The sequence below is a fragment of the Alternaria metachromatica genome, assembly GCF_023757995.1.
Source record: "Alternaria metachromatica strain BMP 0045 chromosome Unknown scaffold_6, whole genome shotgun sequence".
NCBI lineage: Eukaryota > Fungi > Ascomycota > Dothideomycetes > Pleosporales > Pleosporaceae > Alternaria > Alternaria metachromatica.
The window spans coordinates 557,803-579,313 of record NW_026055497.1 but is presented as its reverse complement, the minus strand read 5'-3'; the positions used below and the strand labels follow the sequence as shown (position 1 = coordinate 579,313).

The window sequence follows — 21,511 nt, the reverse complement described above, 5'->3', positions numbered from 1 at the left end:
AGGCGTTGAGTAAACATCTCGGAAATAATTAAACTGTCATTATACCCATCGACCCTTCCATATTGGTTGCGGATACACTCGATTGACCCTGTGACTACACCATCGGTCACGATACGCACCAGTAACCCAAAGAAGCATGCACGTAGAGCGTCGCATCATCAGGACTTGCTCTTCTTCGCCTTACCCTTGGCTGGCTTCTCTTCCTCCTCACCGTCATTCTCATCTTCGTCATACGTCTTCCGCTTTCCAGCGCCGGCAACCCTCGATGACTTCCTGGTTCCCTCTGTCCTCTCCTTGGCTTTCGCCTTAGGGGCGGCGGCCTTCTTTGGCTCAGCAGACTTTGCCGCACCCTTAGCACCAGCTTTGGCGCCAGTCTTCTTCGCACCAGTGTTGGCCTTGGGCTTCTGCGCGCTTGGAGGGGCCTCCTCTTCTGCAGCCTCTTCCTCAGCGTCGTTATTCTCCTTCTCCTCTTCGGCATCCTCCTTCTTCTCATTCTCCTTGTCGTCTTCTTCCGCAGGCTCTTCGTCTTCTGCTTTCTCAGTCTCTTCCTTCTCTTCTTTCTCTTCGGCCTTCTTCTTGCCCTTGGACTTTTGTTGTGGAGCCCCCTTCTTCGGTTCGTTCTTGCTGCCAGCCTCGTTCTCGTAGCCGCCGCCCTTCTTTTCGTACTCTTTCGAGAGCTTGCTAGCCTATACATCGCGTCAGTCTATGCACGAATCAATGCGCACTGTCGCATTCATTGAGGACATTAAGAAAGGAAGCCACACAAACTCACCTTCCATGCACTCCATTGTCCCTTGCCACCACCGTCTTTGTTGGTTTCGTTCTTCACTTCCTCCTTGACCTTCTCCCTCAACTTAGGATCCGTTGGCTTTCCTTTGCTGGATGGCCTAGGCAGAAGAACATCATAGTCAGCATTTCATTCTCAAAGATATCATAACTTCAAGCCAACAGCGACAACGCCAGCGTGTGACAATGCGCGTACTGTACGCGAACAACAAAACGGCGCATCATCACCATTGCGATCGCGGTCGCAATCGCAATCGCAACATGAGAACAACACCAAAACTACATACATTTTCAAGATCTATCACCGAAAATTAGGATGCTGGGCGGATGTGCGTAGTAGTAATAAAGCAGCTGATGTAAAAAGAGGCAGACAGGGTAACAATCCAAAGGCGCGTCGCAGTCGCGTGTCGCCAACTATGTACCTGGCAGGCTGGCACAAGCGGCAGGATTTAGCGTCTTTTTGTTTTGATACGCAGTTAGCAAGGGCCATGACATCACGACTCCTGAACATGGGCAGTCCAGCCATCTCACAACAACAATCATGCACGTGCGCAGATGCCGTGGTACCACACCCCTCTTTAGTCGTGGCTCCAGGCGCGAGGGTTCGACGCTTCCGGTTTCCAGGGGCGATATATGCGCACTATCGATTTGCTTGGCAGGGAAATGGACTTGGGGAAGTTTAAATCTCGTGTGGCGTAACGCTTGATACGGGGGAGATGCGTTTGTGGAATGTGTGCAGGTGGAGCGTCCGCGCGAGATTTCGATTACCCAGAAATGGGCGGTTGTGGCATCACGGGAGTTACACTCATGGCACAGCTGCTCTCGCTACCAGTCAAAACACATCTTGGTTCCAACTCGAGGTATCTCGAGATGCCTCTTTCGGTGGGGCAGGTCCGCAGCGCATGGAGAGATGCATTGGGATAGATAACAGGATAGAAATACGGCTCGTTATGTTCATGTGTGTAGTGACAACAGGCAACCCGCTAATAACGCGACGACCAATTATCCACAGGCGACGCTGCGTTCATTTCTGTTCGCTCGCTTTGCCGGTACTCCCGTTTCCCGCCTCGCCTCGCTGCTCATCGCGCTTGAACTTCTTATCAGCCTCTTTGACTATTCTTTCCGCCTCGCCCATGATGTCGCTGCCTACCCTCCATCCTCGCAGTATTACGCCCTGCTCAGACAGAACCTGCTCTGCATGTGCCCATCTCTGCCGCCACAACTGCTCCTTCTTTGTGCCGTACTGCTCGCCTGCAGCACCACCTAGGGTACTACCGGTGCTGGTGCGGTTGATGCCCTGCCGTGGCGCTGCAGTAGAGAATGGCTGAGACGTTTGCGCAGATATGGCCTGAGGGCGACTGTGGTAGGGTATGGAGGGTGCGTTCTGCCACGCTGACGATGCTTTGGAGCCCACGTAAGACGCTGCGCTTGCAGCTGTATCGCGGTTTCCGCGCCGAGGCGGAGGTGGAGGTGGGCCTTTGCGAACACCAGTTACATCTAGACTGGAAGCATTGGAACCGGGCTCCTCTGTGGAACGCAGTGCGGGTAGATTACTGTAGACAGACCACAACTTGTCGCGAGCCATACCAGCGTATGACTGCTGGTCCTCTGACGCCTGGCTCTGGTAGCTCATAGATGGCTTAGGTCCCACTGGAGGCTTGGAGAGTGCTGATGTGTTTGCGCTTCTTGAAGCACTGACTTGCTGTGCAAGCGGACTGGATTGAGTGACAGCCGCTGAGGTTTTTCGGGGCTTAGGTGGTTGCGGTCGCGGGTTGGAAGTGAATTGCGCATTGAATGATTCCGTCGACGGGCTCCTTAAAGCGACTGGCTTCTTAGGAGGCGGCGGCGCAGACTTCATACTCGCGTTCGAGGCGACTGATGAGCGATGTCTTTCGTTGTCGGCTTGAGTTTCACTATTGAACTTCCTCAGCGCGGGTGAATCATTTACCTCATCGTCGGAGGATAGGTCTATCAGATTGTTCGAGGAAGCTTGTTGTGATGTGGTGTGCGGAGAGGACTTCCTATTAGGCAAACTTGGACGCTTGTTGTTCTCCGCATCCATGTCACGTAATGAGGCTGCAATGGCAGCTTTCAGTTCAGGGTCGTGCTCTTCAGATGGCGGTCGAGCCTTAGTCGAAGCTGCCGAGCTACCACCACTGTTACGTTGTGTCGATGGTGTTGATGAAGAGTGGTCGCCTGGTGAGGACCCGGTGGAAGGATCAAAGAAGCCCGGGCTATCTGTCGTGGTGACGTCGCGGATGAAAACGGCGACAACTCGCCCAGGATTTTCAAGCACGAAATCGGTATAAACCTCCAGATCCGCCTCGCCACTATCTCCGATTAGGATGAAGTTTCGTTCTGGGAAGTCTCTTGCGATCTTATCCAGAGTGACCTTCTTTCTCTCTGCCACGGGCTCGAATATGCCTTGGAGCATACCGCTGTATTGCTTCAGGTGGAATGAGCCTGGTGGTAGTCCAGCTAACTCAAAGTATTTGGAGATGACAGGATATAGCTGCCAGGGCGAGTTGGAGACATAGTGGAACTTGACTCCCAGCTCCGCCATTCTGTTGTACCACTCTCTGACACCATCGATGGTGAGATCGACTAGGTCGCGGATGAAGACGTTGCGAAAGATTTCGCGAGCGCCGCTGCCAATAGCGGAGTGCTTTATTGTGTCATCAATGTCGCTGATTATGCTGATACCCTGCGAGGCAGTGACAATCACTTCCTCGGTTGCCGATAGCTTGTCTGATGCTAAGATGCGAACGTGGGTGGGTACGAAGTCCAAAGCCGCGCTCATACTGAAATGGCCTGCAGCGTCGGTGTATACGGTCCTCTGTTTCGATATGTTCTCATTGTAGAAGAAGACACTGATGGGAGTATTGGCCATGGGTATCGCTAGGAAATGTCGCAGCCGAGCCATCAACCGAGCGTTGGCTTCAGCGAGTTCTGATGGGCTCATCTCCGACGGCTGGTTCCATGACCCTCTCTTCTGCAACGGTTGAATACTGGCTTCGCTTCTCATGGAATCCTTGGATGTGCTGTGAGCGAGCTGGTGGGTCCTGCCGTTGTTCGGCCGCGTGCTGTTCCCACTCTCTGTCCGGTATAGCTGCGTGTCGTCCATGTCCTTGGCTGGCCTCTCGCTGTAAGCACCGCGTGCTGCAGCTCTTGCCTCTCTCTCGCCCCTCCGTAGAATTTCCTCGGCCTCTCTAGCTGCCATGGCTTCGTCTTGTTGGGCGTCGCGCAGGTGGGCTCGTTCGCGGAAGCCATGCCGTTGCGGACTCGTATCGCGACTACTCTCCGCGGATGAGTTGGGCGTAGCAGGTGCCTGTACGCCGACTAACTGCCGTGCGAGACCGATGAATAGCCTCTGCTTCCGTGACATCTGCCCCCTGTGTGGCGAGTATATCCAGCCGCGCACATCGACGTCGACGACGGCGTTGTCATCCTCGTAGTTGTTCCATTGCTGCTTCCAGAACTCGGCATCGCCGGCGCCGGTCGAGTCTCGAACGTCGCGCCCTTGGCCTTCCGTCTCTTGGATGGTGCCTGGCTGTGCTTCTGGCTTCCGCTTAATGTGTCGCCGGGCATAGCTGGGAAAGAGTATCATCTCCTCCCGCCCGCTTCTAACGACGGCGGCATCTGGGAATCCGCCTGGTGTATCGTCCTCGTAGTCATATTGTGCCTCCTTGCTACTCCAGTTGGAGGCATATTGCTGCGTGTACGTCTGCCGGAGTTCGTTCGCGGCCTTGAGATAGCCCGCCAGCTTCCGTCTCCGCGTGCCAGGCTCTCGCGCCTCGTAGCTCTCTTGGTACGTCATTGCTTTGTTGCCGGAAGGTGTAGTTCCCGGACGCGTGGCTATCTGCTGTCGTCGCAGCCTCGCAGCATCTTCGAGATAGCTGCGGCCGCTCAACCTCCGCGTGTAGCCTCGTAGGCGCTGAACAATACCCTGCTTCCCCTGCGCCTTGGCAGCCTGGCGGTAGACGATGTATTTGTAGATGCGGGCCTTGGCGCTGTTCTTGAGCGAGTGGAGCGTGTCGTGGCGGAACTTGGAGAGGTGAAGGCGCGCGCGTGCTCGAGTCCGGGGGAAGAGGAAGCGCAGGAGGGACGAGGGACCGTGGGCGGCGGGCTTGCGGCGGAAGGGCGATTTGGGCATTCAGCCGACTCAGCGGGCTGCAGCTGTCTGACTTTGCTGGACGAGGGTTTGCGCAGGCTTCGAGGCACCCGACGCATGTTCTAGGCACTATGATGCTCCAATTCGGCTGCCGGTACGTCATGTGTGGAGGTGCCTGCGCCTCTAGTCTCAGCCACATGTCAGCTGGCCCCTGGGTCTGGCAACACGGCACCGTCTTTTGCAATTCACCATACAGCTACGCATCAAGTTTCTTGGTAGTCTTGTCTTCTCTAATTCTAGGTTCTAAATCCGCCAACCTTCAGCGCTTCGACAATGCCGCATCAACCGCCTTGTTGATATGTGGCACATCCTTCTCCAGTGCATCGATAATCTCATCCCACATCCTTGCACTTAGCTCCTTCATCTCAGGCCCTGCCAGGCTCGGTGGACTTGGCTGAATGCTGTCCTCTTTCCAAAACCTGCCATGTACACTCTCCCCTTGGGTAGTTCCACTTAACACCATATTCGCCGCAGAAGCCGCAGATCTCATGAACAAAAAGATGAAGAAGAACGCCAATATGTGCACGCCGGGAAAGAAGCGATCGCGTCCCAAGTCAGTGTTGACCCAACCAGGGCAGATGCTGGTAATGATCACATCACCTGAAGATATCTCTTCTGCAAGCTTGTTCGTAGCGTACATAAGGAAGACCTTGGAGAACTTGTACTGGCTACCCTCCTTGTGGTTCTCTTCTTCGTTGTAGTGATCGAGTACGCTGGGCTTTTTCCGGACTTCTGGTGGGACAACAGCGCGTTGGTGTAGACCAGAGTTGACAAACTCCAGGACCGGAATTCTGCCAGTGTGCTGTTGAGATTCCTTCAGTTTTGGTAGAAGCAAAACGGCCAAAAGTGTTGTAGACAGTGTGTTGACCTGTATGTCCTCTTCCCATCCATATCTTGACTGTATGAACTTGACTCGCCAAGCACCAGCGTTCAACACAGCTATGTCGAGATGGTCAAGCGCGTTTGCGCGGTTGGCGAAAGCTTCTACGCTGTCATACGACATCATATCGAGTTCCCAAACCTCGAGCTGATCATTGCGTCCGAGCCGAGCCTCCAGAGCCGATTTCGTGGATTCGCCTTTCTTCACATCGCGCGCGGCAATGATGACTTTGGCGGCACCCAATTTCGCAAACTTGAAGACTGCCTCTACGCCGATACCCGAAGTCGCACCAGTCACAATGATGTTCCTGCCAGTGTAATCTTCATGAACCTCTTTCGGTGGTGTGATCCATTTACTTTTAAAGACTCTGAATATGCCAGCCATCGTGGACGAAAAGAAGGTGAATAGTCTACCGATGGGTGGGAATGTAGGTACTGTGGCAGAGAAGATTATGAGACCCGAATGCGATTGAAAAAAAATTATGATATGACGGGAAACAGAGCGCGAATGCAGGACGAAGGCTCGCCCTAAATATGGCTCTCTTGCGGCGTAGCTCAGCTCCGATTCGTCCACCAGTGTTGTCCAGTCTCGCAGACTGCACGACACGTACTGGGTAACAAGTCGGGAATTGTGTACAGTCTAATATGAAGAACTCGAATGTCCACTGGGATTTACACGATATCGATGTTTCCTCAAGACGGCGTTGATCTGGATGCTGAGGGCTGCGCAGAAGAGCTCCTCTACTTCAGTGAACAAATGGGTATCTTTGCACGAGAATTCTTTCCCAACAACCCCGAACTTAAACAGAGGAGCTTCCCGAGGTCGTATTATGAGCGAGTATAGCTAGGCAATGAGACGTAGCGACAAATGGATAGAAGTTAGGATGATGCAAGACGTCTTTCCCATCCAGAGTTCATGACTAGCGGGGCTTGGCATACGTGAGTGGTTGGCGATTTCGGGCAGCGTCAACGACGTAAACACGCGAGTGAAGGTAGAATTGTATGCGCCGCCTCGCCATGATAGCTCCGTACCCATCGCCCCCTCGCAACCGCTAAACCAACACCACTACTCTCGCCCGACTCACTGCGCAACCTCCCACAATGGCCTACAACCAACGCCCACCACGAGGCCCCGCGGCCGCTGGAGGTGCCCCAAACATGGGCCCGGACTTCAACGCCATGCTCCAGCGCTCCATGCAGGCACCTGGACAGCTGCAACCCCCGGGCTCCGAGATTCCACGCGGGCCCTCGCCGTCTTCTGGTGAGCCACGACCCCCGCCGACACGCACAATGGCGCAGTGCTAATACCGCCCCAGGTTACGAAGGCGTATACAGTGCCACTCCACCACCACAACATGCAAACATGCTCGGTGGTGCACGAGGGCAGGCGCCGCCCCCTGTACTCCCCGTCGACCTCCCACCGCAGGCCTTCCTGACATCGGCAATGCTATTAGACATGGTGGACAGTATGGACACACCTAGCCAGGAGTCTGAGAGGACATGACGTTGACACAATTCAGAAAAGGTCGACGTGCTATTACGTGACGAGAAAGAGTACATTGGCATATTACGCTCCTACGACCAATTCGGTGCGTCCACCACCAACCCTCCCCGCGTCATCGATACCCCAGCTAACACTCTCCAGCCAACCTCGTCCTCACAGAATGCTACGAGCGAATAGCAGCCCGCAATCCCGACGCATCGCCCTCCTCCGACCTCTCCGTGCCCCGCTGGCTAATACACGACGTCAAGCTCCCCGGTGTCATGACCGTACGAGGCGAGAACGTCACCATATGCGCGACCGTCGACCTCGACCGAGAAGAACACCCCAAAGGCGCAATGTTCGCCGAAGAAGACCAAGTCCGCGCGTTGGCGGCGTCCCAAAAAGCAGAGAAGAAAGAGGCGGATTCGCGGAAAGCAAAGGCGTTGAAGCAGGCTGGTATTGAGCCTGGCTTCGGTATGCAAGGGTAGTTGGTCAGATTAGGTCTACCACGAATACAAAAGGGCTAAAACACGGGGAATAGGGAATATGAATTATGACATGGAAGCTTTGGTGGCATCGGAAAGAGACTCGTTATAGTCTCTGGCTAGCTACGCTTGGCCGTGGTTATGATATCAATGATACCAGGACACTATGTCCACCTGCGATTGGGCAACGTCTCGATTTGGGGGTTTTGGAGCGTCGACTGATGTGGCTAGAGTGATGTCTTGCTACGTCTGAAACGATATAGGCCGACTGGAGTCCGAAAATCGAACAAAGAGGGATTGTCTAAACTCTTCTCGGACTTCATGACTTGACCTCAAATAACGTGATGTTGCTGTGTGACACGATTACGTTCATTAATGTAAGCGACAATGTGGTGGCCAGTACACGTTCAGGGAGTAGAGTGTTCCAGGAGTCAGAGACATTCTTCTGTCAAATACTATCTAGTACGAGATTGTGTTATGAGAAACACCATACATACCCCGCCCAGTTGAGCCCATGATCACTACAGTATCTTTGCGACTGCATTGTCTGGCGCCATGGTGCCTAGGAATCACGTTCCAGTCGCGACCCCCTTGTCATGGGTACCTGGGAGTCTTGTTGTGCGTCACTTCAATATCAACACGCATTTAAGCCATGATACCCTCAGTGCCTTCAGTACGATGCGTGTCTTCGATGTATGCAGCAATGATAGCAATCCCTAGCGCAGCTGGTAGCCAGGGCTCTTAGTACCGGATGTTTGGCGTGATGCATTCTTGCCGCTCCATAGCTTCATTTGGACAAGGCAAAGCGGAGGAGTTCAAGCGATAGCCCGATCTAACGGCGCCGATCGTCTGAATGAGGACTGAGAAGGACTGCCATGGCGATTCATGTATCGCTATGATGACAGCAGACAACTCAAGACATCTATCCTCGGAAAGGCCCTGCCCCTTGTACTACGACGTGGCTGTAGCAATACATGTCCTGCAAGACACAGCATACAGCATGCATGAGGCTCCACTGTGGTACATCAAGCTGCGCCTGGCAGCTGTCCAGTCCAGCCTAACGGTATATGCTAAGCCCAGGCGGCTCGACAGCACTGCCTCATTCCAACCGAGAGTGTATATGGCCGTCGAGGCCGCGCTACCGAACGTATTCGCGTGATCGTAATGAGGTACGGGTGGAGCCGTCAATATGGGCACGGCGCGTTCGAGGTGGGTATGGTGGGTACATGTATGCAGTGAGCTGCATTCGGTGACGGACGTTGGTCCGCTGCGTTGAGGGGTCACCGAGCTGTCCGCATCGTTGCTACGACGAAGGAGCAGGTCGGGGGGACAGGATTTCTCGTGTCACTCCGCTGCACTACTGTTGTGTCCCAACATGGACACTGGAGTCAACATACGATGCGTTTGTGAGTTCCACTTACCGCTGATGCTGGAGAGATGCTCAGGCGGGAGGCACATAGTCACCGGTACCCAGCAATCTCGTCTCGACGACCACGGTGCACTGACGAGATTTCCATGGAAGGTCCCAGCAGGCAGCTCGCGACAGGCCCATCAGCCTGCACGATGCAGCTTGAACTCTGACGGGAGAGTAGGGCCGGTGTTGAACCAGGCTACGGGAAGAAACAGCTGTCAAACGGCGGCTAGTGCTCCTTCCATTGTGGGTCTTGGCTGCTCACCAGAGTGAACGACTCTTGGGCAAACAAAGGAGCTTCCTGCACAAGAACAAAACTAATTAGTACAATGGATATTACGTACTAAAGCTGCAGTGAAGCCTTTATCCGCCGTTAGTAGTGTCTTGGGTGCGCGACGTATAGCGTCGTCCGCAGAAGGCTCGGCTCGGTTGAGAAAGACCTGGGAAAGCCTCTTGACTTTGTTGAACCCAGTTCCCGACAGATCTGTGAGGCGCTGCAGCTCTCATTACCGGTGTTGAGATGCAGGAGGCTGAGAGACGCGGTAGAGCGATGCGGGTAGTGGCGACTGTGCCCCTAGTTCACTCCGTGTGAGACGCGTGATAGTGGGATGCATTCCGCGTGTCGCAGTCGAATCTCGGGCACGGGGAGATGTAGAGAGTACAGGAGGCCGTTGTGTACAAGAGTTTGAAGATGAGAAGTGGGTGTGGCTGCCCTTTGACATGGATGAGGCAAGTACTAGTTGCTAGGGTACCATACTTTGGAGGCAGTCACGTCGGACGTGTTCTGTCTCCAGTCCTCACGACCTTTCACCCTCTTCATCAAGCTGTCATCCGGCTCGGTATCATCGTCTACGATGCCACATCCTTTAGGAACCTCCAACACGATGGTGTGGTTGTCACACAGACGTGCGACTCCCCTCTGATGTCACAACGCTCCCGCATACGCTCCTCGGCCAGCAAGCAAGCATTGAACCTTCACGCCGGCAGCCTCCTCGGGCTTACAAGCCCGGAGGTCCAGAGATGCCCGACCGACTCTGCAGGCCACGATTATCCATTACTTACGCTTCCAGCGATGACCAGAGTTGTTACGCAGATGAACCACATCCCTCTGACGAGCGGGGTGAGCAGCTCATGAGACAGTAGGAGCATCTAAAGATCGATCAGCCTAGCCGACCTCGGAAGGACACACCGATGAGCTGCCCTCAGCTGCGTCATACAAGACCGCTTCGCCCACTCGCTCCACGACTCGACGCTTAGCGACCCTTACCCTGCGACGCTGGCCCACACGACATACACAAGAGTTTCTTTCTTCCATTGTTAGCAGCGAATGAGTATATCTCGTTGGAACAACAGGAGACAAAATTTGATAGCGTCCAATACTAGAATGCATTGTTCCTAGATTGAGACATGCGAAAGGGCAGCGTCGAGAAGGAAACGCCAAAAGAAACCGGAGAAAATGCCATGCGCGGTCTAGAACCGTCGTTGTTTCCGACTCTTTCGAGATTGGGCTGTATGCACAATGCACGGGGACGGAAAAGCCACGACGCCAAGGCCAGATGCACGCTGCGTGCCAATCAACAATGAGTAGCCAGCGTCGGGGAATTGAGACGTGTGGAAAGCTGCAGGTACATGGAAAAGCAAGCAAGAGACATTGGAAGTAGGCAAATACCGGATTGGGCAGCGCACAACACCCTCGGCACTGCCCAGGCTACGTACCAGAGCACTATACACAACCCCGAGTCGAGCCCGCTCGGTGTAGCCGCATGGAACGCTGCGGTTGTATAGTCCGCTTCGCTCGACGCGATATCTCTTGCCGATGCGTCTCCTCGAAGCCTCCACAACGATCGCACAACGATAGCTTGCTGGATCCTATGGCGCTCCGTCTCCTCGTGAGGTGGTTTCGCTAGTTTGCTCTTTCCTCGCTATGCACGCCGCGCTTTGTGGTCTGGGGTATCAGGCTCGAATACCAAATATTCGTCGGGTGTTCCTGTTCTCGACTTTGAACGCGCGCTGTGAAAGACAAATCTCCTCCCGGGGGCTTGGGATTTACACATCCCGTATTGGATCGTATGGGCGAGTTTCGCTTGGTGAATACTCCGTTCGTTGTGGGCTCGATGACTGAACGCTGCTGTCTGGAGGCGATTGGGCTGTCTGGACTTGTATTGGTGACCCCGATCCTGACCCTGAGCTCGTGCCTGGCATCCCTTGTAGCATGCTGCCGGCTTCTGCAAAGTCATTTGAATCAGCTAATGTACTTGTATAGGGCGTCACCGTAGCCGACCGCTACCTCGAGTCACCAGAGTTGGGCACAAATGCACATACCATATTTCCGCTGGATGTCTCGGAGTAACTGCGACACTCGCCACTTCAGGATGATCATCTCGACAGGTGGGATACCTTCAGCACTCAGGCGGGCGTTGATCCTCTCCAGCATTTGTTCTTTCTCGTTCGCGGGGATGAGGATCCATCTTTTCCAGTCAGGGTGCGCCTCTGCAAGCTGCCTGGCCTCGTCTTTGGTTATGAACTAGTCCCGTTAGCCAAGCATACCCTTGCGACAAGAGTATACCTACGTAGAATCGGTCCCATTGTTCCTGGCTGTGGTTTGCAGCTGTTCGGGCCTCTTGGACCGTCGCATTTATCCGAATACTCATGGCGACTGGACGACCTGGGGACAACGAACGACGCTCAAAGAAAGCCTGCTAGTTTCTGGAATCACAGGAAGCAAGAGGAGCGGGAGATTTTAGGGCACCGCGGTCTACCCCCCGCTTCCGCCTAGTCTTGGCAGGATTTTGTTTTGAGGGAGGCTGAGGTGAGGAACTGTGACGGTGCTCGCAGGGCTCGGGCCTTAGAAAGTCGGAATCGGCGGTGGCTGAAATGCTTGTGCGTCATTCTCCAAAGGATGTCATTGGCAGAAAGCACCTCGAGTAAGAACGGCAATTTCTCATGTCTATTGTTTTTCCACGAACCTCCTGGCAGACGTTGGTTCTCGTGTCATATCGCCCTGGTGGTGGGCCACCGACGAAGGACGATCAGCTCTTGCTGTCAAATTTCATGCCGTACGCCCATTTGAACGTTCCAGCACGGACATTCGGTAGTCTTCGGCAACACCACGTTCAGTAATTCTAGGAACGATGCGATTGCTTTTCCAATCGCAGCCGTTCTTAACGAATATGTGTCGTACAAATACAATATAGGTCATTCAGTAATTCAGCACCAGGCGACCGGTCACGCATGGTTTCGCCTGACCAACACGAAGATTATTCAGGAGGTGCGGGATCCTTGCAATTAAGAGGCCTCTGCCGCAGCCGAGCGCGGAAAATTCGATACTGTACGCGTTCGGCCGCTATGGTCGATCAACCGTGTACGCGGACCCGGGGTCAGACTCGATAGTCCAGGTCACATTTCCGGCCCTAACCGGCCCGAGCCTCAATGTGCAGCACGTTCCAGGGCTATCCTAGAGAGCTGATGTGTGGGATGCTATACCACAACGCTTTGCTTTGCCCTCTTGTCTCATTTTTCAAAAGCCAGATCCTCAAATTTGGGCCTGAAACGTACCCCAGGGCAGACCTCTCCTTGCTTCATCTAGTACGACGTCCCTGCTCATATCCTCTTCTGGTTCCAACGGCGACACTGCGGGGCACTAACTGGAACGGCAAGTTACGCCGTGCGCTTTCGACTTCGAGTTCCCACGTCTTACGCGCCTCGCGTGGGACTGAGACATGCAACACCAGACTCGTGGTCATCGTTCCCAACGCTGCCTGTACTTCGGTTACGCCACGCGACGGCACTAGCTCAGATCTTAGTTCTGTGTACCGCTACACAAGGTCAGCTCTGCAGCCCATAAGCAAGATGCGGGTTGCACGGCATGGGAAACAATGCGCGACCGCTGCCAGATCAAGGTTGACTGCATCATCGAGCATGCGACTGTCTGTATGCATATTCCGAGTTGGAAAGGCGCCTACCGAAAAGAACCCCGACTCCGAATGGTTGTCCCACTATTGGATGACTCGCCATCTTTCACCGCCCACGTCAGGTTACTCACCGGTGGTTGCTCACTATCGCGATCTGACTTGCTGACAGTTGGCGGCGTCGTTGACGTCCACCATGTTGTATAGCTCCAACTACCCCCACACTAGGCGTCCGTACCACACGGTTGCGTCTGCCATGCCATCACCGCCCGGATTAAACTGCTCGACTAAGGCCTGCAATCCAGACCACTTGGTGCAGAGTTGGGCGCCTTCTTTACGAACGACACGCCGTCAGCAAATCTCCTCAGGTTACGCCATGCATGTTGGTTTTCAGAAAGCAAGAAAAAGGATGAAATAACAGGGTGGATCTGATCCGAGCACCGTTCTCGCGACCGTTAGCGTGGAGATAGAAGGACTAAACTTCGCCATCGCTATCCTTGCCTTGGTCCCTCGACACGAAGTGCCGTAGTAGTTAAGTAGTACATGGGTTCGGCGCCAATCATTGGTATTACATTGACATGGTTTGGCCCATATCACTTCATGGGATATGAAATGGAAGGACCAGCACTGACACATCTCAGCTCTAGGACATGCAGGCAGACTTTGTACGCGCACGTGCGTCGCTGCAGCCCTATGCTCGACATGACCCAGGTAAAGCGAGCGGCAGGGCAAAGTCGGGATAAAGGCTTTCTTCTTCTCAACGACTTCTCCCGTTCTCCCTAATATTATCCGAACGCTGGGGTTGCTTGCTTTTATCAGCGGGCGACTGCCGATTAATCAAGTTCATTATCGTCTGGAGACCGCATTGGACCTGGTGCTCCTTGTTAGCATTATCGTTTGATCGGCTCTGTTATTGCTAGTCATCTTTCGCATTCGCATTCGCCTCGTCATACTGCCACCTTCTCATCTAGAGACCTTTGTTCATCCTGGATTTGCATTTCGGCGTATTGCTTGTTCTTGTCACCCCTCAGCACGCAACGGACGTTTGTGCATCTCCACCACAGCTCCACTCAAAGCCAAGACTGTGCGGTTACGAACGTCAAGAAAGATAACACTATCAAGACGACTACGGAGCCTGCGAAAGAGCTTGGTGCAAAACGACGCTGCAATTTACTCCGGGCGACTCGCCAATGTTTCCTCCATTGCCTAATAAGTCATGACAACTTCTCCTACTATCGAGTCTTTCTTGGTTCGTTATCAGTTGTTTCGTTTCATCGCCTCTCGCGCTGCCGGGTACAATCCTTGTTTCGTTGATGCTGGTTTGTCGGAAAGTCTGTGCCGAATACATTGCATGGTTTGTTAGCCGCGGGGAAATTCTGCAACTTTGCCTCCGTAGTTGCTATATGCTATACGCGACTATCGCGATTACTGATTATCTTCCTCTCATATATTTCCAGAGGTATAAAAATCTACTCGATGTAATGCGGGGGCTGGCGGTCCGATGCATTCTTGCCAAACATGGTAATTGAAAGGAAGCCCCTTCGTCTCTAGTGCACCAATCACGAGCATGCTACGACCTTGGCTACTATATTACCCCACAACTAGAGTCACTTCAAGGTACGATTGCCGTGTGATCCAGTTCAAAGCGGAGAGCCCTGTGCCGCTCCGCTTCGAGTAAGTATTGAGCGTAGTCGAGACGGATTCCTATAAGTTCTGTGGCAGCGAGCCCTACATGGTAATGGCTGCACACTCGCCGAAATCGTAGTCCCATTTCAGCATCATGAAGATGCTCCCGATACTTGCCTTAGGCGCAGCTGCGACAGCGTTGCCCTCAGCAATCGATCTGTCCCCGCGAGCCTCCATCTCAAAAGCCGATGGTCTCAAGTTCAACATTGATGGTGTAACTAAGTGTAAGTCGATAGACCCCTAGTCATCTTTCCACCACTCATGTTGTCATTAGATTACGCTGGAACCAACTCCTACTGGATCCCTTTTTTGACAAACGATAACGATGTCGACGTAATCATGGGCCACCTAGCCACCTCAGACCAAAAAATACTCCGGATATGGGGTTTTAACGACGTCAAAACCATTCCAGGGTCCGGCACAGTATACTTCCAGTCCTTCTCTGGATCTACCGCCACGATCAACACAGGCACAAATGGTCTCCAGCGCCTCGACGCCGTAGTCAATGCTGCAGAAAAACATGGAATAAAGCTCATCATCAACTTCGTAAACAACTGGACCGATTATGGTGGCATGGCTGCCTACTTCTCCGCGTGTGGCGTCATCAGCAATGCGCAATGGTATACATCGACCAAATGCCAGACCATGTACCAGGCGTACATCAAAGCTGTCATTTCGCGTTATCGCAACTCCAACGCGGTGTTCGCGTGGGAACTGGCCAATGAACCGCGCTGCAATCTCTGCCAGACATCGGTCCTTACGAACTGGATCCGCCAAACGAGTGACTACATCCGCTCTCTCGACCCGGACCACATGATCACCGTGGGCGATGAGGGCTTCGGTCTTTCAGGCGACGGCTCTTACCCCTACCAGTACACCGAAGGCATAGACTGGGAAGCAAATTTAAGATTGGGCAACATAAGCTTCGGCACCTTCCACCTGTACCCGGATAGCTGGGGCGTAAGCAACTCGTTTGGCGACGGCTGGATTGAAGCGCATGCTCAGATTTGTGAAAAGCTCAACAAACCGTGTCTGTTTGAGGAATATGGCGTACCCAAGAAGGAGGACCACTGTCCTGTGGAGGGGGGCTGGCAGAAGACCAGCCTGTCGTTGAAAGATAGTGGGATGGCGGCGGATCTGTTTTGGCAGCTGGGGGATACGGTACAGAGTACGGGGCAGTTGACGCATGATGATGGGCATACGGTTTATTACGGGAGTGCGGACTGGAGGTGTTTAGTTGATGAGCATGTCAAGGCTATCGGGTAGAATGCAGGCGTGAACCCCGTCCCGCGTGTTGGCGCTTTCCTTAGCTCACGACGCGACGCGTGGAGCTTCAGTTTGTGGGGAGGGGCTGAACCCCAACACTCCACCGTGTACCACATCACCAAACCCGATTGATCCCCCCCAAGGGTTGTCACGCATCACCAGGCCCATTGAGACACCCTAACATCGTCTGATTACAGCTTGGCAATGGTTGTTTGCATTGCTGCGCAGGGCATATCGCAAACTGCAGAAGGAGACACACGCTTCGTCAAGCTTGCCGAACGGCGAGACATGCTCACAAAGCGCAAGCAGCCGTGATTGACAGCTGCACATTCGCTACCGGTTAGAAGAGGCACTATGGAGACTATGGACCACTGCGAGGCACAGCAGAGTGGTCTGGATGTAGTTTGGGGGCCATAATCAAGCGCCACAAGCGAACAGTGTGCAGCCGCCCAGCGACAGCTGAACGTGCGTGCAACCGCAGCGGACAGTCGGGTCATCCCTTGAGGCCTTATTACTCAGGCTTTTCGCCGACTAACCTTGCGATGTCGTCTCTTCTCTTTGCGACAGTCTATTTCCTCTCTCCCCTGTCGTGAAGTCTTGCCGTCGCATCCAAGCTGAGCCGCTCACCTGCAGCCCCAGGTCATACAAACGCGGCCTCGCGCAGCCTCCCGCCAATACCGACCGCAAGAACACTATAAGAAGAGAAGGCTGAAACGCAGGCAACAACAAGAGGGGCGCTATCCGCCAGGCATCATGGTCGACCGCCGGCCACTCATGCAGGAGTCCTCGGACCTCTCTGAGAGCTCAGACAACACGCCCGCCCTGCCCTCGCTCGGCTTCTCCAGCAACTCCCATACTCTCGGGCTTACTACCCCGCCGCCTGCGCGACCGCACTACGCACGGCTCCAGAGCGATACCACCGCCGTCGGTCGCAACACACCAAGCATCGTACAGGAGGAGGACGAGGAGGAAGATATCGCAGACGGCTTCCAGCGCGGCAAAGACAATGGACTGGGCATAGCAACATCCCCTGTCGCGACAACGCAGACCGCCAGGCGCGTTAGCATACAACCCATCCCGCGACGAGCCATCGGTCCTGGCCCCAAGAGCCCGCCCACAAAGAGCCCCGGCGCATTCTCGCCTCTAGGCTCAGCCGACCCGTACTTTGGAGGCTTCCCCAAGAGCTCAAATGAGTCCACACCCGATCTGCGACGAGACAGGTTCAGCCCCGACGTTGGCAGAGCAAGTCCTGACGTCGGCACATACGAAGAGTTTCGGCACGGCATACTCAAGAACGCAAAGCAAAGCAACAGCAGTATAAATGAATACGAAACATACATACATTCCGCTGATACCGATGGGCTCCGAGGAGGCGGCGCTGCTCCCTCGATCAAGTCGGCATACGAAAATGACTTTCGCCCAATCCACGAATGCGCGACTACACGGGACTTTTATCACCCACGTATAACGTGGCTCAATCTTTCTTTGATCGTCATATCGCTGTTCTCGTGCTTGTTCTCTGGCATCTTCTTGGCCCTGGCTATCCGTGCCCCTCATTATGGGCGGCGCATTACTAGCCATGGGCCTATTACGCCCGCTGATGCTATTCTACTTACGACGGTCATGGCTAAGCTTATTGAGTTATCTTTTGTGACGGCATTTGTGGCTTTCCTTGGGCAGGTGCTTAGTCGGAGGGCGTTTATGAAGGATCATGGGAGGGGGGTTACGCTGTCGGAACTTAGTATGTGGAGGTGGGTCGTTCAACCAGGTAAGCAATTTTCCTGTATGGATCGCACGTGAGACGTGCTCTGACCTTTTAATATAGGCACTTTGATCACCCATTGGGAGACTGCAAAGTATGCCGGTCTATCGTTCCTGGGCATACTGAGTTTGCTGAGCGCTGTTCTAGCGACGCTTTACTCATCTGCAGCAGCTGCAACTGTCCAGCCCATGCTAAGAGACGGTAATTGGGATAATGGTCTGGTATTGGCTGGTCGTGTCAAGAGCGATTTCGCAAACATCAACTACCTCAAGGAAATGTGTCAAACGCCCATTCGAACCGACAAGAATGCCCAGGGAGAAACTTGCCTACAAATGGAACACGCTGGCCAAGGATACCACAATTTCCAGCGCTACCTTTCAGACTGGGATCTGTCAGCCAGGAACGGCAACGGCACTTCAATCCAGAAGTTACGACCCCAAGGCTTTGGGCTTCTGTACGAAAACACTACTGTCACTGGGCAATGGATCGACATCGTCAACACTACTGAGACGTCCCAAAAGCACGGTAGAGTTATCAACAACGTAACAATGGCTATGCCCCACTCGGGCGTCTTCGCTGCTGCCCGCGACCAAAGAAACGGAATTCTGCAACCTGAAGAGCTAAACTCCGAAGGTACCTACTCTTTGCGCGCTTCGGTGCCGTCGCCAGTATTAAACGTACTATGCGTAAACATGAACAAGACAGAGCTAGAACCCATCGTATACGACGCCTGGCCCAATGATGATGAGGTCGATCTTCTTTCTTGGGGAAACGTTCCAGGTATCAGGGACAACGCGACGACAACCAACAAGACTGTGGTGGATGATATATTTGGCTGGGACGTCAATGACACAACAACCACGATGAACTGGCCGCCCGTCTTCGGCAAATACCCCTTGCCTTTTAACACAATCATGAACCACACTAGCTTCGCCTGGGGAAGACCTGCAATCTACCTGTTAGGACAAGGAGGACCAGATGATGTTGGCATGGATGGGACAGGCATCTTCTCATTGTGCAAGTTACACCTCACGGTGAGACCAGGATGCAGTACACGTCATAATGTTACAGGCTCGGGTGCCACTATGGAAGCACTTTGCGAAGACCCTAACGACAAAAAGGCCTTCGTCGAGACGGGCGACGAAGTCAGCGTCAATACAAAGGGTGTGGCTAATTGGCGCGACATAGGTACTGACTGGTCCAACAGTCTGTCACTCGGCACAGGTCTTATGGATGCCAATGCGAGTACTTCCAGACTCTTGACTCAGTTGGTGTTGAAGCCTACCAACCCGGATCCAGAAAACCTTCAGGTCGACCTAAGCAATGCCATACCCAGTTTAGGGGAGGCTCTTGCTGTTTTGGCGGGATGTACTCTGCTGTTGAGTATGGTGGATACGCCTTTTGTGACATTCTGGGTATGTAACTCTTTCGTTTTCTGTTGTTGGCGTCTCGCCACCTCTTGGCCTTCACAAGCCAATTCGCTGACCCAAACCACAGAACTATTCCCACCCTATGCTCGACGAGTACCAAACGCAATACTTCAACGCCTCGCTTAAAGCCCAACAATATGCATCCGGTGGCATGCCCGGCGCTTCCAAGGCATGGGTACTCATACTTGCTCTCGTCTTCGCCATGAACGTCTTCGTCCTCATCTACTTCATCTTCCATCGCGGACTGGTGACGGACTTTTGCGAACCGCCCAACCTCTTCGCCCTCGCCGTCAACTCGCCTCCGTCGCATGTTCTCGCCGGCTCCTGTGGCGGCGGCCCAGAAGGCAAACAATACATGGTGAACTGGTTCGTAAACCACGAGGGCAACCATCTATACATGGAGCCCGGAGAGAAATCACATCTCCTTGGTGGCCACGGCCACGGCCAGCCGCACGTACACATGCATGCTCATACCCACGGCCCAATCCACGAAACTCCACCAAGAGAAGGCAAAGGTGTCAACGGCTTCTTCGCCCAGATAGCCGAAACGGTTAAACGCAGATTCAGTATGAGGGAACGTTCTGCGCCGACAAAACTACGGCCTGCTAGTGCGGTGGAGAGTCTCAGACCCCCTGTGACTGTGAGGCCGGGTAGTATAGCGTCGGATTATGAGATGGAGGATGGGCAGACGAGGACGTCGAGGCAGTATCAGAAGTTGGCGAAGAGGAGGAGTATGCTTTGAGGCTTGGGCTTGAGTGGTTACGTAATGTTTATATGTAATGAATGGGTAGACGATGTTCTTGTGTATTGTTGAATGAAGCAAACTCACAATATCTCTGAACAGACCATTTATCATGGGAAGTAAGTAAAAGTAACTTGTCCTGAATCATATGTAACCGTACACTTCATGATGGCTATAAAGAAAACATCACCTAGGACAAGGCGCGAATGGTTTCGAGGTCGCCTCATCTGACAATCGTGTGTGCCAAACATTAGTATATAGCAGTTAAAGTTCATCCGATACTTGCATGTTGCGGAAGTGGGAGTGTATTTGCAGATAAACTATGGCCGCCACGAATGCCATGTTCTCCTCGCTTCCATATCAATAATCGAGTACCGCCGCCCTCCCTTCCGTGTATCACTGTCACTACCATTTATCTCACGACCCATCCAATCATACTTCTACTTAGCTTAGCGAAATTGTAGTAGTGTCGAACCAGGTAGGCGTACCTTGATTTCCTGGATCTCGAGGCTGTGGGTCGGCTGATCTTTGCTATCGCTAATTGGCATTATGTATGAGAGTCGTGACTAGCTTTTGCGGACCTTGTAGCCTCCATCGCCAGGTTGGTCAAGTGCACCAACATTTTTTGGCTATCAATGCTCAGTTTCGTGTCGTGAAAACACCATTGAGTGTGCGCGAACCTTGTATCCTCCATGCGCAGGCTGATCGTCGCCGATAATCCTTGGCTATAGCTTGTCAGTATTGCATTGTGTAGTGAATACTTGACCTTGCTATAGCGCATCATCAAGCAACAAGATACATGTTGGCTGGTATAGAATAGTAGAGTGAATCATGCATACCCTGCTAGCATAGGAAGCCATAATAGAGCTACTAGCGCACTAAAGCGCAAGGGATGGTGAAGCCTGGATGGAGGTTCGGGATGGTAATCAGAGAATAACTAGTAACGAAGGATGCCGTGGGAAAACGAGAGATAGCCCGGTACACTTATCCAAAACCTCACGAACGGAAAGCAACGTAAGGCTTGAACAGCTGATATGCTATCTCTATACACTAGCCACCAGCCGAGAGGTTCACTGATAGCTATTCGTCAGACTTCACCGATGAGATACCCACCAGTCGACAAGGCTGGCCCTTTGCCCTATCACCAGGGCACGAGATACACATACCCCGCTCTCGTAGGCGGATCTTGCGGCCTGTATAGTGCGTGGAGGCTTAAATCCTAGGATTGTAGCCTATAATGCTCGAGGAAGGAGCGGTGTGGCTCCCTACCAAAGCCACGTTTTTTGCTATCGGAGTGACGAGTGGCGAGACGGTCCGATGGATTTCGACCACACCTTCCCTAGATGTCACGGGAACAAATGATGTTAGGCATTCTGGAATAACGGCAGACTTTGGGACATACTTGAACACTGCGCTACACCACGGCGCTCATACTGTAAGTGCGAAAAATATTTAGGAAATAAAGACAAGAGACCATTATCGTGGATGCTACAGATGATAGC

General features: G+C 53.3%; 7 protein-coding genes across 7 annotated transcripts; 3 read left to right on the top strand and 4 right to left on the bottom strand.

The window, feature by feature from the left end:
• Window positions 1-158: 158 nt before the first annotated feature.
• J4E83_003757 (uncharacterized protein) lies at window positions 159-1,017 on the bottom strand (the record flags this gene model as incomplete). The annotated part of the gene is made up of 3 exons (XM_049330690.1): window positions 159-686; window positions 773-887; window positions 983-1,017. 3 exons carry the CDS (start codon window positions 1,015-1,017, stop codon window positions 159-161), a joined length of 678 nt encoding a protein of 225 aa, XP_049190107.1.
• Window positions 1,018-1,810: 793 nt separating this feature from the next.
• On the bottom strand, window positions 1,811-4,939 carry J4E83_003756 (uncharacterized protein; the record flags this gene model as incomplete). Its single annotated transcript, XM_049330689.1, has 1 exon — window positions 1,811-4,939. One exon carries the CDS (start codon window positions 4,937-4,939, stop codon window positions 1,811-1,813), a length of 3,129 nt encoding a protein of 1,042 aa, XP_049190106.1.
• A 277-nt stretch (window positions 4,940-5,216) lies between these two features.
• On the bottom strand, window positions 5,217-6,221 carry J4E83_003755 (uncharacterized protein; the record flags this gene model as incomplete). The annotated part of the gene is made up of 1 exon (XM_049330688.1): window positions 5,217-6,221. The coding sequence occupies one exon, from the start codon at window positions 6,219-6,221 to the stop codon at window positions 5,217-5,219; it is 1,005 nt and encodes a 334-aa protein (XP_049190105.1).
• Window positions 6,222-6,937: 716 nt separating this feature from the next.
• On the top strand, window positions 6,938-7,807 carry J4E83_003754 (uncharacterized protein; the record flags this gene model as incomplete). Its single annotated transcript, XM_049330687.1, has 4 exons — window positions 6,938-7,097; window positions 7,153-7,302; window positions 7,357-7,425; window positions 7,482-7,807. The coding sequence occupies 4 exons, from the start codon at window positions 6,938-6,940 to the stop codon at window positions 7,805-7,807; spliced, it is 705 nt and encodes a 234-aa protein (XP_049190104.1).
• A 3,454-nt stretch (window positions 7,808-11,261) lies between these two features.
• On the bottom strand, window positions 11,262-11,866 carry J4E83_003753 (uncharacterized protein; the record flags this gene model as incomplete). Its single annotated transcript, XM_049330686.1, has 3 exons — window positions 11,262-11,440; window positions 11,538-11,739; window positions 11,786-11,866. The coding sequence occupies 3 exons, from the start codon at window positions 11,864-11,866 to the stop codon at window positions 11,262-11,264; spliced, it is 462 nt and encodes a 153-aa protein (XP_049190103.1).
• Window positions 11,867-14,903: 3,037 nt separating this feature from the next.
• J4E83_003752 (uncharacterized protein) lies at window positions 14,904-16,075 on the top strand (the record flags this gene model as incomplete). The annotated part of the gene is made up of 2 exons (XM_049330685.1): window positions 14,904-15,033; window positions 15,084-16,075. The coding sequence occupies 2 exons, from the start codon at window positions 14,904-14,906 to the stop codon at window positions 16,073-16,075; spliced, it is 1,122 nt and encodes a 373-aa protein (XP_049190102.1).
• Window positions 16,076-16,828: 753 nt separating this feature from the next.
• J4E83_003751 (uncharacterized protein) lies at window positions 16,829-20,009 on the top strand (the record flags this gene model as incomplete). Its single annotated transcript, XM_049330684.1, has 3 exons — window positions 16,829-17,843; window positions 17,901-19,252; window positions 19,335-20,009. 3 exons carry the CDS (start codon window positions 16,829-16,831, stop codon window positions 20,007-20,009), a joined length of 3,042 nt encoding a protein of 1,013 aa, XP_049190101.1.
• Window positions 20,010-21,511: the final 1,502 nt, after the last annotated feature.